At 43.0% G+C, this 16,038-nt stretch overlaps 1 protein-coding gene across 7 annotated transcripts in view; it reads right to left on the reverse strand.

Annotated features, from left to right (window-relative positions):
- Window positions 1-16,038, reverse strand: part of PPP3CB (protein phosphatase 3 catalytic subunit beta) — a 97,575-nt gene that overhangs the window by 37,714 nt on the left and 43,823 nt on the right. For all 7 annotated transcript variants that reach the window (XM_045023669.1, XM_045023668.1, XM_045023665.1 and 4 more), the window contains exons 5-8: window positions 8,253-8,398; window positions 3,925-4,064; window positions 3,750-3,827; window positions 3,564-3,658 (exon numbers count right to left, since the gene is read on the reverse strand). In XM_045023669.1, the coding sequence (XP_044879604.1) occupies window positions 3,564-3,658; window positions 3,750-3,827; window positions 3,925-4,064; window positions 8,253-8,398 (459 nt within the window). The remainder of the gene's footprint in view (window positions 1-3,563; window positions 3,659-3,749; window positions 3,828-3,924; window positions 4,065-8,252; window positions 8,399-16,038) is intronic.

Here is a 16,038-nt window from a genome sequence, read left to right on the forward strand (position 1 = left end):
AATTGATTTGTTCTTTATCAGTGACAGGAAATGTCTGCAGGCATTGTGTACCGCACATAGCTCGAGTAGACTGATGTGTAAGTGGGTCTTCTCGGCAGACCATTTGCCTTGAACTGTGTGTTGGTTCATGTGGGAGACACAGCCTATCAGGGATGTATCTGTGATAGTTATCATTGGGGGAGGGTCCTACTTGAAGGGGATGCCCATGCATATATTTTCTAGTCTTGTCCACCAGTGTAGAGAATCCAAGACTTTTGGCGGTACTGTTAGTCGTTTATGGAGGCTGTGCTTGCTGGGTATGTATATAGAGTTCAATCAGCTCTATAGGCAGCGCATATATAGTCTTGAGTGTCCTACCACAAATGTTGTGGCTGCCATGTGACCTAATAGTTGTAGTCCTATATGTGCGGGTTTTTGGGGGCTGCTGCTGATTACCGATATAAGGTTGGTCATTGTTGTGAATCTGCTAAGAGGCAACGATGCTTTGGCCTCTATGGCGTCGAGGTGTGCCCCCAATGAAGTCCAGTTGTTGTACAAGAATGAGGGTTGATTTGTGTTCATTTATCTGCAACCCTAGATTCCTGAAGAGTGCAGCTGTCTTCTGGACCATTTATATTGCTTCTTGTTGAGTCAAGCTCTTGAGGAGACAATCATCTAAGTATACGAAAATCATTTCCCCTCATTAGTGTAAATGTGCTGCCACTACCGCAAGGGTTTTCAAAAAACCTCTTGGTGTGGTGGACAGGTTGAACGGTAGTGCTCTGTATTGGAAGTGATAGTTTTCCACTGTGAATGGGATGTATGGCAATATGAAAATAAGCATCTTGAAGGTCAAGGGCTGAAAACCAGTCCCCCCTTTTGCTGCGCTGGTAGTATTGTGCCCAATGTGATCATCTTGAATTTTTGGGTTCGTACAAACTTGTTGAGTTTTGTGAGGTCTAAGATGGACCTCCATCACCTGTTCTTCTGGGTCAAGAAGTAATGGGAGTAAAATTCCTTCCTCTGTGTTGTGAGGGACCTGTTCTATGGCACCTAACTGTAGAAGATGATCTACTTCTTGTCGTAGCAGGTGCTCCTGAGAAAGGTCCCTGAAGAGGGAGGGGGAGGGGAGTAAGGTAGGTGGGCGGGAAGTAAAGGGAATGGTATAGCAGTCGTCGGTGCTGATAATTTTTGTGATTATTTGACTAGCATGGGTGGTGCCATTTTGGATTTTCCCACTGGTGCTGGAAGTGGGGGCATGGTTCCTGGGAAGAGTCTCAGCACAGTGTCCCTCGCCAGTGAGGTCGGTGCCATGGAGGAGACATGTCTATTTTTATGCCTCAACTCTGTCTTCTTGTGATGGGGCTTGGCAGAGGTCCCAGTATGGGCGGTGCCAGAGGTACCCAGAGCATCAAAGGTGCTCAGCCTTGTGGTTGTTGGCATCGGAGTAGCGACCTGGCAGGAGACTGCCTTTTTTTCTGTGGTACTCTCTGCAGCGAAGTTGGTGTTCTCTTCCTCAATCTTTTAGAGGATGGCATGTCCTCTTTTGCTGAAGTTGGGGTGCCTGCAGAGAAGGAGGTCTGTTCTTCTGTCTCCGTTTGGAGAGATTTCTCCATTAAGATCAGTTTCAAGCGGTGATCACGGTTGCACCTGACTCTCACTTTTAAATTATTACGGTGGCTGCACTTTTGTGGGATGTGCGCCTCACCGAGACATCGGACACATAACGAGTGTCCATCAGAAACTGGCATCGCTTCATAACATAAGCCGCATATTTTGAACCCTGGGGAGCCAGGCAGCATTCAACAGTTGAATGTTCCCTGCTGTGAAGAAACTATGGGGAAGGGGAAACCAGGAGAAAACCTTTTTCTTTTTTTTTTTAAAACTACTAGCTATCTAAGCGAAACTAATTATTATTAAAAACTTGCTGTCTATCTGAATTATACTATTTCTAATTTTTTTTGTGAAGAACTGTGAACACTGCCACAGAGCTCCGTCTCAGGTCGAGGACGGTTGGGAAAGAACTGGAGGGATCGGGTCGTGCGCACGCTAAATGAGATGCCAACGGCACTGCAAGACATCTACTGAGTAAGTGTGGACACTGCTACCATAAATCTCCGACTGATGGCTCCAGGACACACCGACATCTGAAGTGTAGCAGCCACAATGACATCGCTCAAAGAAGAACCCTATGTTCAACATTTTTACAAAACTATAATGGATTTTATACAAAGTATGCCTTATGAGGTATCATTTGAAAACTCAATTTGCTGATCATTATTGTCCTGGTAAAATGTGTGTGGCAACACTGTATATAAAGTTATAAACATGCTACTGAGACATATTCCAAGTTTAGAAAAGCAGGCACAAACCAGTTTCTCAAAAACAAAAGACAAACTGATGCCTCAGCCAGGTGTCAACAGAATCAAATGGACTATCACCTGGTTAAGCGGCCATCCTTTGGCAGGAAAAAAGGTGAGAGTGAGAAATTTACAACTTGGCAAAGAAACAGTTGGAAGTTCCCATCCCACAGACTGTCTCCTGAATCCCAGCTGGAGATGATTCTCAAAGAGGAAGAAAATATAAAAATCGGGAACAGATGCCCCGATCTCTCCATTTCATCTCTCCATTTCTACTCATGGCATCGACAACACTTTAAGAATAAAATAAGCATCATCGGACTGGGGAGAGATCCTGGCTGAAAGACTCAACCAGTAAAACTGCTAGAACATATGATGAGAGAGAACTTTATGCTTTGAATTCACTTGGCTTGTTAAATTAGGTATCAGTTACATTTTACCTTTTATTTACTTGTAACCAATTATGACTTTTATGCCTCATTATTTGCAGTCACTTAAAACCTATCTTTCTGTAGTTGTTAAACTTGTTTTATTGTTTTATCTAAACCAGTATGTGTTTGGATTGAAGGGTTTGGGAAACTTCATTTGAGGTAACATTTGTGCATATCATTTTCTATTAATGAAATGACGGACTTTATATGATCTTGTATTGTCCAGGAGGGGCTGGGCGGTACAAGACGCACCCTTCTGGGAGAAAATCTGGGACTGGGAGTTTGCTGGTGTTGCCCTGCAGCATAATTCATGGGTGACTGGCTATAGCACTCATAAAATATAGCTGCGAGTGATTTACATGCTGGAGGTTGGGTGTAGGCAGAGCAGGAGTGGTTGCTCTCACAGCAAAGCAGTATAAAAGGAACCCCAGGTTGGAGAATTGAGGGGATGGACCTGTCAGTCAGTCCAGATTGCACCCTGGGTAATGTCACAGCGGGTACTTCTAAAAATGAAAAGCACACTTTCATTTCTGGATGTCGTCATTATGAGAGATCATCAGTTTATTTTACACATTCAAGTAATTCTGCCCATATGTGTTTTACATATTGTATTAGTTTGACTTAAAAGGCTTGGATTTTTTTCGCTCTACCAGTAACACCATACAAAACTGATTTTGTATGGTGATTTTCTATGGTGTTACTGTTAGACTTTTTTTTTTTGTGTGGAAAAGTTTTAATTTAATATAGCACTAAATTCTTACCTAGCACTAATTCCTTAGCACTAAATTCTTACCTTTATTATTGTAGACATCCAAGTAATTAGGTGCCGAAAAAATTGTTATTAATGATGGGAACCCTGTAGTTTGGCTTTTTCTGTACATTCTATAGCTGTAAAACAAACAGCTTAATTTGCATCATAAAGGAATAAATGATTATTTTGTATTGTTGAATAATTTCTGTAAGGACATAAAACACTTACCCCGCATCTTGTGCTTCATGAGCTCTAATTATCGACAACAAATTATTATTTTGCAAAAATTCACAAACTGCTGGATAGCTGTGAAATGAAAACAACTACGAGTAAAATATTTATTTTTTTAGTAAAGTGTAACTCTTAGTACTAAAATGTCAATTAACCCTAGATTTCTTTTTACCTATAAAAATAAGAGCATCCTCTGACTGTATTATGACTGAAGTGTTCCTGTGATTTTTCATTTCCAAAATCTTCTGAGGGATCTGACCACAATAAGTCACACATTGGTCCAAATGCAGGAGGCTCTTTGAATCTATCTAGCTGTTTAAAAAACAAACACAAAGTTGATTTAAATATTTTATAGGTCAGTTTTGCTTCTCACCTGTACAGTATACACATCAACCAATGCCAAAGCATTACAAAGTAAATGCTACCCACCACATGAGAGAGGTAGGCTCTATAGAAGCGTGTTTCCTCTTCTCTATAAGACAGATGCATGCCAAAAAAACAAGAGGAAGATTTGAACATACAATTGAGAACAATGAAGATAATTAATTGTCAGAAGAGGCGAGGGATCCTCCAGACTGACGGATGTGTATGTTATGAGTACGTAAATTTACAGAGAAGGAACAAAATTGTCCTTTTCTCAGGCACACTACATCTACCAATCTGAAGACACCACAGGGAATTAGTAAGCAGTAGCAGCACAGAAAGAGTGGAATAAAAGGGAATTAAGAACTACCAGCCAACACGACCAGACAACCAAATACAGCATCCGAAGAAAAATATCCACATTGGACAGTTTAATAAAGGAAAGAAGAGATTACCACCTAGGGTCTCTGCAGATTTCTTTTCATACAAAACTTTATTGCTCTGCCATAACATTGCTGTGGACCTCATGGAATGGGCCTTGACCATTTTTGGAGAAGGCTTCTTACCTTTTCTTTAAGACGCTTCAAAGATGTCCTTTCTGACCCATTTGGAAACACTTAATTTAGTGGCTCTGTTACATTTCCAGTGACCATAGTGAAAAGTTACAGGACTAACTGTATTAGCTATCAGAAAGAGAAGCCTATTATCCCCTGTGAACCAGACACTAAAGGAGGATGGATGCACAACACAATGAAACAATGGTTATGTATAAGACTAAGATTTAGTCATGGGCATTTTTAGTAAAAGTCATGGATAGCTCACAGGCAATAAACAAAAATTCACGGCCCTGTGAGTTGTCCATGACTTGTACTATATACTCCTGACTAAATCTTTGGTATTCTGGGAGGTTCCAGGGGGTGCAGCTGGCTGCTCTGGAAGAGGGCCTCTGGGGCACCTGCTGGTGCTGGGGGGCCAGCCAGAGACCGCTGCTGGGTGGAGGCAGCCCCGCCAGCCCAGGACCATGGCAGCCGCAGCTGGTGGGAGGCAGCCCTGCTGGCCCGGGACTGCAGCAGTTGCGGCTGACAGGAGGCGGGACCGCAGCAGGCAGCCCTGGACCGCGGCTGGAGGGGGGAGCAGCCAGGGACTCCCTCCACTGCTGGTGGGGGGCAGCTGAGAACCGCTGCTGTTGAGGAGGGGGTTGCAGCTGGTCCCCAGGCTGCCTGAGCTGCTTGGGCAGTCCTGGAGTGAGTCACAACTGCCAGCTGCAGAAGTCATGGAGGTCCTGGAAAGTCACGGAATCGCTGACTTCCGTGACCTCTGTGACAGATTCGCAGCCTTAGTTATGTATACACAAGTAGCCCCATTTTACAGACAGCATAGAAAAGGACAAAGATGTGGCAGGTTCTCAGAGGCAGTGGGGCTAAGTGTATGGTACTTATCTCTGCTATATTAGAGAGCTGGGTTCTAGTCTCATCTTGTGTAACATCTTAGTGGGGGTATGAGGCAGTGCTTAACAACAACAGTTGTAAAGAGTACAATATTGTAAACATCAATCAGCAAAAAAAGTGAGTTTAGAACTCATTTTCTCCTAGTTTCTAGTCATTTGCATTTATCGCTGCTCCAGAGGACCTCATCCCATTCCCGGGCGGTGGAAGGGCTTCTGTGCCATTTGGTGACAGGAGAGGCAAGCTGTTTCTCCAACAAGAATTTTATTTTTAAAAATAAATTGATGGGCTCCCTTTTTGAAAATCATCCCAAATTTCTAGAGACAGAACCTGCCTCACTTTCAGTATTTCCTAAGGTATCTGAATGAGTGTTGTCCATTATAGCTACCATCACCTTTGTACGACAAGACATAAGCTTCGGTACAGGCCATCATCCTTAAAAGTTTTTCTTTTGTCTGTGACCTCCAAAGTCCAGTTTTCCCAACAGGACCAACAAAATGTTATCAATTTCTCCTAAGGTGTCACACAACTCATAGGTGACAAAAAAGTACACCAGGAATTTTTTTGGAACCATGACTGACTTGGTTTTTCATTTTTCATGCACTTGGCTTGTCACCAGTCACATGATTCTTCCTCCACTCCCCTTTTTAAAAGAAGACCTGCCCGCATGGAGTAAAGGAAGATCTCCTTTTAGGCCCTTTATTACTTGCAGATGACCTGGTAGAAGCAATGATGGATTCTCCACCAGATAATGGCATCTTACTGGTTACTAAGAAACTGATTTTTTTTTCATTCCAAGTTGACTAGTTTGAAATTAGAAAGTTTAAGTCCAAGCATAAAATGCTTCTGACCTCAGACTTCATGATAATGTTGCAAAAACTTGAAATAATCAATACCACTCTTGTGAAGGAGGAACCAAATGCTACAGTCAAGATATCAGATGAAAAAAGGTCAGTTAACTGCAAACTGAAGAGAAATATTCAAAGAGAAAGCAACAGAAGATTAAAAATTTTAGTATGATAGGATCATCACCACCTGACATCAACATTCCATGCGAGGTAAAAGCACTGACAAACCAGTAGGGGTTATCAGACAGAAGGCTTGATATCGTAACACTTGTATCAGTTATTTCATTTTAATGGAATACACTAAATATTTAATAGCACATAATTTTTAAAAAACGTATTTTCATCCTCCTTAATTATTGATATAACTACAGCACTTTCCACATGAACAGGACCACTTCAAGAAGCTGGTAGGCAAATAAGTACCAATTTTCCATAAGAGTAACTCAGATTGTTGTACTATTACATCATATTGCAACTTTAAAAGTCCAAGGGGTTTTTTTTGAGGAAAAAAAATATATATCCACACTATCAAGATAGCAACACACAAGTTTTCAAATTAAAATGACACACTGACATTTCAAAAGAAGTCTCTTATGACAAGAAAACACATCAAACTATAGAGTGATTCATTTTGTACATTCTTCACATGGTATAGCTATATTTAGTGAGAGCTATCTTACTTTAAAACTGAACTCTGCTTTTACCAAGTATTTCTGGTTCTCAATATGAATTTTGCTTTTCTGAATAAACTCAAGACAGTTAGATCAAAATGGTCATGTGGATTTCTAAAATTTCTTTCATATATAAACCCATTATAAAAGTTTGCCAAAAGTTAGAGGCAATATGTTAGATAATGACAGTAAACAAATGCCAAATGATATAACTTTATAAAAAAATTAAAAGTATTTAAAATATAATTCTACATCAAGCTGTCAAACTAACACAACAAACTTGTTTACTTTGATATAAATAATAGCTAACGAGAACCAAAAGACTTTTCATGTTTAAGTTTAGAGGGATAAATTAAACTTGATCTTTAATACAGCAATTTATTTTTAAGGCAACACTTAGCTTTTAGGAGCTCAATCCTGCAAAGTGCTAAGAATTCTAGCCCTTCTGCAGTAAAGAACTTAAAGCAGGTGCATAAATTAAAGACAAAACTCTAAATTTCTTGGTGCAGTTATATTACTCTAGAAACTAAGTTGTTTAACTGCAATTATGTCTGTGTTTGAGATAATAAAATCCATGATTACTCATAGAATCATAGAAAATTAGGGTTGGAAGAGACCTCAGGAGGTCATCTAGTCCAACCCCCTGCTCAAAACAGGACCAACCCCAACTAAATCATCCCAGACAGGGATTTGTCAAGCTGGGCCTTAACAATCCCTAAGGATGGAGATTCCACCACCTCCCTAAGTAACCCATTCCAGTGCTTCACCTCCCCCCTAGTGAAACAGTTTTTCCTAATATACAACTTAGACCTCCTCCAGTGCAACTTGAGACCATTGCTTCTTATTCTGTCATCTGCCACCGAGAACAGCCTAGCTCCATCCTCTTTGGAACCCCGCTTCAGGTAGCTGAAGGCTCCTAACAAATCTCCCCTCACTCTTCTCTTCTGAAGACTAAATAAGCCCAGTTCCCTCAGCCTCTCCATCTTCTTTGCAACAAAAAAAAATTAATAAAAACCCTGCCCCTCAATCCAAGTGTCTGGATCCTGTTTTGTGCTTAGAAAGAGCCAGTAAAAACTAGAAACAAATACACTGACATTTTCAAAGAGTGACATTTGAAAGGAGTCTCACAAATCCCCCACCCCCACTTTTTAAGAAATACACAAACATACTCACTCTCTTAATGTCATCTAGTGTGTTTATTTCTGGTGAAAGTCCACCATGAACACAAAGAAACTGTTGGTTTAAAAGTGCAGCAAGAGGGAGGCAATCAAAAGCTTCCATACAAGCATCATAGACTCTTTCTGAATACTTTATTTTACCTGTAGAGAAGAAAAAAACAAACCATTAAGACTTACACAACATGAAGAAACTGCTTTATTGGTGCTTTCAAATTTAAAAACATTTTTATATGGCAAATACTAAAAATAGAAAAATGGCACATTTTAATAAGCTTAAAAATCAAGACATAGGCAAAGCTGATTCGAGAAAAATTCCTTTCCAAAACTTTAAACTTATACTTCCCTCTTCCTCCTCAAATATAAAATATGGACAAAGTTTTATAACCAGGGTGGATAAAAATCAATGATATTTTTTTTAAAAAATTAAAAATCGCACTGTTTTAATTTAAAATCGGATTTTTTTGATAAAATGCTTTTTGAGGGAAAAACCTATCTAAAGATAGTTTTAATTAATATACATTATTGCTCAAAGATATCTCTTCATGGAATAGGGATTATAAAGTCTAATTCTATAGTATGAGACAATATATTCATGTAAGTTTTAAGAAAAGTTTTGTAAATGAGTTCCAATAGTTCATGGATTAGGGACCCAATCTTATGGGGTTCCAGAGACTTCTGTATAAATTATTTAGGTTAATCTTTCTATCTACCCAATGAGACTCAGTGCTCAGTCTAGAAGATAGCATCAGAGATGCTTAGTTTTGCAGTTCTTAAACTGTGGATTTGTGCCTCCAGAGATAACATGCTTGTTAACAGCAAAAATGGTTTTAGATAAAATAAATAAATAAATATAGAGAGGTGAGAAGTAACAGACCTCAACCCTATTGTCCCTCTGCAAATTTGTGTACACAGGCCGTAAGAGACCCAGTTTGGGAATATTTTAATGAAGTTCCTCTACCTGTGGGTAAGACAGGCATGCGTGCAAAGTGCAAACAGCGCAATAAAGAAATCCAAGGCCTGGTTGCCCAAATGAAACAACATCATGAGAAGTGCTCCTTCTCAGGAGGAAGCTGCGTTGAAGATGATGAAAGGAACATGTCTGAACATGGAGAATCTTCAGGTTGGTAACCTTTTTTATTTCATACTTCTTTCTTAAGGACTGCCTGTCTTCCTTCTGGACTATTCTTGAATTCTCATGTTTGAGCAAAAAATATAGTTGTTACTCTATGGTACTAGAGATATGAAAAAATCATCATTTTAGATGCAGTTGTGATAAAAAATAAATAGCTGAAATAGGCAGATCTTCCTTTTACAATTTCACCTTTAAAATAGTACTGAGTGTCAGTGAATGCAATGAGTAATACTAAATGAGCAGTATGGTAATAATTAAATAACTGCACTGATTTATTTTGTTTAGGAGAATCCATCCTCAACATACAGGATTCTGAAGACTATCCACCTTCAAGATCACCATCATTTTCTATAGTTTCAGAGTTATCTGAAAATGACAGTGTTTCAGTCACATCATGTACATCACATAGCCACAGTATATCACCTGTAGCGAAAAGAAAATATAATCTCCATCATCCAGAAACAACCATAGATAAGTTTGTGATAAGAAAAGATGGTTACTAACCTCTCGTAACTGTTGTTCTTCGAGCTGTGTTATTCACGTCCATTACAATTAGGTGCATACACACCATGTGCATGGACGTCGGAAACTTTACCCCTTAGCAGCTCCTGTCGGGACAGCAGGGGAGCCCCCTAGAGTGGCACCCTTTTGGAGGTGTATGTAGTACTCTGCCAGCCCGACCTCCCTCGGTTCCTTCTTGCCATTGGCTCAGACAGAGGGGAAGGGGCATGGGTATTGTAATGGATGTGAACAACACACATCTCGAAGAACAGTTACGAGCAGTAAGTAAACATCTTTTCTTCTTCGACTGTTCACATCCATTCCAATAAGGTGACTTGCAAGCTTACCATTGGAGGAGGGTAGGAGTCATGGATAGATTTACTGAAGAACAGCTCTGCCGACCGTCGCATCATCTCTGGCCAGTTGGTTGACAGCATAGTGAGCTCTAAACGTGTGCACTGAGGACCAGGTGGCTGCCTTGCAGATCTCCTGGATGGGGACCTGAGCCAGAAAGCAGTCGAAAATGCCTGTGCTCTGGTCGAATGGGCCGCAATCGCTGGGGCTGGGACCTTGGCCATCTCACAGCATGTGCTAATGTGGTCTGTGAAGCAGGACGATATGCGTTGTGCAGAGACTGGAAGGCCATGCATTCTATCGGCTATGGCAACGAACAATTGGGTTGATTTGCGGAAAGGTTTTGTCCTCTTTATGTAGAATGCTAAGGCTCTTCGGACATCCAGAGTGTGTAGGCTGCGGGGTGTCGGGCTCATGTGGGGTTTTGGAAAGAACACCGGCAAGCAAATGTCCTGTCCCATGAGGAATTGGGAGACTACCTTCGGAAGGAATTTGGTGTGCGGTATAAGCTGCACCTTGTCCTTATGAAACACCGTGTAAGAGGGTTCGGAGGTGAGAGCTCTCATCTTGGACACCCTCCTTGCCAATCTAATGGCCACCAGGAATGCCACCTTCCAAGAAAAGTAGAGGACGGAAGAAGTGGCCAGGGGCTCAAATGCAGGGCTCATAAGTTTGGAGAGGACCAGGTTCAGATTCCAGGTTGGGACTGGTGGGCGAAAATATGGGAACACCCTCTCCAGCCCTTTGAGGAATCACCTGAACATGGGATTTGAAAACAAAAAGCGCCCAGACTCCCCTGGATGGAAAGCTGACATGGCCACCAGGTGCACTCGGATGGACGAAAGAGACAGACCCTGTTGCTTAAGCTGTAGGAGGTAGTCCAAAATAACCGGGACAGGAACCTGGAGTGGTTGAAGGCACTTGGGTTCACACCAGCAGGAAAACCTTTTCCTCTTTGCCAGGTAGGTAGTCCTAGTGGAAAGTTTCCTACTACTGAGGAGAATCTGTCTCACTGATTGAGAGCACTGGCTCTCCATGGGATTTAGCCACAGAGTTTCCAAGCCATGAGATGTAGAGACTGAAGGTTCGGGTGGAGAAGGCACCCGTGGTCCTGCGTGATCAGATCCAGGTAGAGGGGCAGGGCTATCGGGGTCTCTACGACAGCTCTAGGAGGGTCGTGTACCAATGCTGCCACAGCCAGGATAGGGCAATCATGATTACCGTTGCCCTGTCCCTGCGAATTCTGAGAAGGACCTGGTGGACCAGCGGGATAGAAGGGAAGGCATACTTCAGCCCCTTGTCCCACAATATTAGGAACACGTCGGCAATCGAGCCCGGACTGTGGTTTTGGAATGAGCAGAACTGAGGGCACTGTGTGTTGCTTTTGGTGACAAAGAGGTCTACTTGGGGATAACCCCACCTTTGGAAGACTGACTGTATGATGTCCAATCTGATTGACCACTAGTGGACATGATATGACCTGCTGAGACCACCATGCATTTCGTGAACACTCAGGGGGCTGTGGACAGGCCGAACGGGAGAACCATGAACTGGCAGTGATGTTGATTTATGACAAACCGGAGAAAGCGGCAGTGCGCCGGATGGATGGTTATGTGGAAATAGGCGTTCTTCATGTCAAGGGCAGCATACCAATCTTCCGGATCCAGTGATGGGATTATAGTGTTTAGGGAGACCATGCGGAACCGGAGTTTAACCATAAATTTGTGGAGTCCGCGAAGGTCTAAAATGGGTCAGAGAACCCCCTCTGCCTTGGGGATTAGGAAGTAACGGGAATAAAACCCCTTTCCCCTTAGCTCCTGTGGAACCTCCTCCACCGTCCCTATCTCAAGGAGCAAACAGACCTCCTGCATAAGGAGTTGCTCATGAGAGGGGTCCCTGAAGAGGGACGGGGAAAGTGGGTGGGAGGGAGGGAGGGAAGGAGGAGAACTGGAGGGAGTATCCCACCTGTACCGTGTGTAGGACCCAGCCATCCGATATTATACGGGACCACGCATGGTAAAAGTGGGATAGCCAGTTTAAAAGCAGAGGGGATGGATCCAGATACTGGGTTGGTACACTGTCCTTGAGCAAGCCTTCAAAAACCTTGTTTCCAGGCTGGGGTTTATTCTGGCCTTTGTTAGGCATGTTATTCTGCCCCACCTTCAATAAGGCTCCTGTCTGGGGCGGGGTTGATACTGCCTCTGCTGCGGAGTGAAGGGCTTTCTCTGGGTTGAAGGCGTATGCATCCCTAGTGACTTCAGGGTGGCCCTGAAGTCCTTAAGGCCATTCAGCCTGGAGTCCGTTTGCTCCGAGAAAAAGCCCGAGCCCTCGAAGGGAGGTCCTGGAAGGTGTTCTGGACCTCTGGAGGGAGGCCTGACACCTGGAGCCACGCTAAGCGTCACATAACTGCCCCCGAGGCAATGGTTCTTGCCGCAGTGGCAGCTCAATCGAGGGAGGCTTGTAGCGAAGTCTTAGCCACCACCTTTCCTTCCTCGATTAACACAGCAAACTCTGAGTGCAAGTCCTGAGGCAAGCGATCCTTAAACTTGGACACGGTCATCGAAGAGTTGAAGTTATGTCCATTAAGGATCGCCTGTGTAGCAACTTGGAATGGCACCGCATGGAGTGCCCAGACCTGGAGGCTCTGGAGATGATGCCCTGTTGCTGATAGTAGGCCCATGGAGTCCAGAAGGGCCACTGACCCAGAGGAGGCCACTGTGGCTGCCATGCTGAGTGGGACACTCTGCTGGCCACAGTTCGATGTCTGCTATAGCTGGAGCGACTGGAGTTGGTGTTGGAGCCGGAGGATGCCAAACAGAGAGGACCAGGTTGGTGCCGAATGTTGAGTGGCTGTATGGTGCCACGAGGTGCGGGCCGGGGAGCGGTGCCTGGCTGACCAGGACCGCGAAAGGTACTGGGAGTCTTGGGACCGGGACCGGGGCCTCTCACTCGGTGCCGGTGAGGTTGCTGGTACTGCGCTCCAGTGCCAGGTAACTGATGGCGTCGTGGACTGGTGTGTAGTCGCCGCGGGTACATTCGCCTCCGGTGCCGTAATCTTGCATTGGGTTCCAGGTGCTGGGGAGTAGCGGGATGCCGAGCTCGAATGGGAGTGAGCAGTGCCGAGATGGTGACCTTGAGCAGCGCACCACTGCCAGCTTCCCTCTGGACTACACCCTCTTAGGCAGTGCCGGAGGCTTCTCCCTGCACGGGAGGGGATTTGGCGCCAACAGCTCAATGAGGTCTTGCGCTGCCTCGAAAGTGTTGGGCATGGAGGGGTGCTTCAGGACCTCCTCCAGACATTCATCAGCACTGAACTCACTGGGTACTGGACTCAACAGGGCCTGTGGCGCAGGAGTCGACAGTGCCAGTTCTTGGCTCGGGCCCGCAACCTGTCTTTGCATGCCGGAAGCATCTCTGAGCGCCTTGGCAGCTCTTTGGGGAGAGCACCCTCTTTCTTCTTGTGACGCTTAGTCGGTGCCGGAGAGGTCAACCAGTGCCGAGGTTAGTCATCCCGCCTCGGTGCTGGTGATTTGCGTTGTCAGGGCACTTTGCACCGAGCAAGCCGGGCCTGGTGCCGGTCGGTCTGAGGCTGGTGGTTGTAACACAGCCTCCATGAGCAACTGCTTAAGGTGAAAGTCTTTCTTTCTTAGTGTGCGGTTTGAAGGCCTTGCAGATTTTGCAGCACTCTGCTTGATGAGCCTCTCCCGGACACCAGAGACAGGAGTCATGGGGGTCGCTATTGAGCATAGACTTGCGGCACGTGGCACAAGCTTTGAAACCTTGGGCTTGCGGCATCCTCCCCAGACCAAGACTGGTGCTGGAACTAGCTTCCAGACACCTGAATAAATTGGTATTTAACTAACTGATAACTATCTAAGAACAACTCTAACTAGAAGACTGAAAGGCTAAGGGATCACTCGCAAGCAAGAGAGAACGTTCCAACGCCGCCACGGACGGTAAGAAGGAACCGAAGGGGGGTCGGGCCAGCAGGGTGCTATATACACCGTCATAAGGGCACCACTCTAGGGGGCTCCCCTGCCGTCTCGACAGGACCTACTAAGGGAAGAAGTTTCCGATGTCCATGCTCGCAGTGCACGCACACCTAATTGGAATGGATGTGAACAATCACTCAAAGAAGAACCAGCAGATTACAAAAAGAGGTAATTGATGAAAAAATTGCCCTGTCTGTTTATGCAACAAACTCTCCTTTCTGTATGATTGCGAACCCACACTTCATTTACATGTTCAGTCATTAAGACCAGGCTACAGTTCACCCAACAGAGCAGATGTCGCAGGCAAATTGCTGGATAAAGTGTATGAAAGAGAAATCGAGAGGTATGCAAAAGGACTAGAGGGTAAAATTGTTAACTTGAGTCTTGATGGGTGAAGCAATGTCAACGATGATCCTGTTGTATGTGCTTGTGTGACAACAGAAGAAGGGAATGTCTTCCTTACAGAAACAACTGATACATCAGGAAATGCGCACACAACAGAATACTTACAAGTAGCAGCAGTAAAAGATATAACAAACTGTGGGGAAAAATTAAAATGTCTAGTATGCAGCTTGGTCACAGACAATGCTGCAAATGTATCCAAGATGACAAGAAATTATTTAGAAGAGAGTCCCAAGCTACTAACATACGGTTGCAGTGCTCATTTGATGCACCTCCTAGTCAAAGACTTCAGTTCCAAATTGAGAAATCGTTTGGGACCTGAAAAAGCAGGAAAGCTTGTTTTTCTTTTCCAGATTATGAACAAAAAGGAAAATGAAGGTGAAGATGACTGAGTTAGCTGCAGAAGCCAATATTTTAAGTTTCTCATGTTGATGTGACTGACATAGTTGATTTATTTTTTTTCTTTTTAAATATTTCATTTAACTATTTTAGTTAAAAACAATTTTAACAAAAACAAACCTGATTTTAAAAAACTTGAATGTTTAACTAAATTAAAAAATTCATATGCTTATTTTGTTAAAATATTATGTATGTTTGTTAAAGAAAAAAATCCAGAATACATAACATTGTTGTTTTAGTTAAATAAAACAATTTAAATGTCTATCTGGCAGTGTTCTCCTCCTAATACAGCATGGCATGAAAATCCTCCAAATACTGATGATTAACCTGCTGAATTGGCGATAGATATTTATGAAGTCATTGGGAGGTGAACTGCTTCAATTACCTTTGATAAATGAAATAACCAAACAATCATTCATTTTCTGATATAGCTGTAAAACTAATTTGAAAAGTTTTCAAAATAAATCACTTTAAAAATGTATAGTGTGTATCTTCTAAAAATGAAACCTACATCTATCTCTGAGTTATGAAGAATATGTATTAAGGTTATAACAACCAACAAGAATGCACTTTTATGTAGAAATCCATGATTAAATCGAGTCTTCCTGACTAGTGATTTAAATCAATTTGATCTAAATCAAATCCACCCTGGTTATAACTATTTTTAAAAGTGTTAAATAATCCAGAAAAGTGAAAATAATTTAAAATCATGTAGTACAGCCTACTATATAAAATAATAAGGTATAAATGGCGAGTTTCAGATCTTTTAGTGACGAGGCCAAAGACTTTTGTGCTGATTTTCCACATACATTTCCATAAAAATTAAACCTCAAAAGATTTTAAAAGCTGCACGGATAGAATATACAAATAGACTATAAGATGTACTTTTACAGAGTCCAGTTCTGTACACACTTGCTCCCTCCATGCTTATATTTGCTCGTAGTTCCATTTAAGTCAATATAACTATGCAGGAGAATGTTTGCAGGAGCAGTCCCTTAATA

Source organism: Mauremys mutica, chromosome 7 (assembly GCF_020497125.1).
Source record: "Mauremys mutica isolate MM-2020 ecotype Southern chromosome 7, ASM2049712v1, whole genome shotgun sequence".
NCBI lineage: Eukaryota > Metazoa > Chordata > Testudines > Geoemydidae > Mauremys > Mauremys mutica.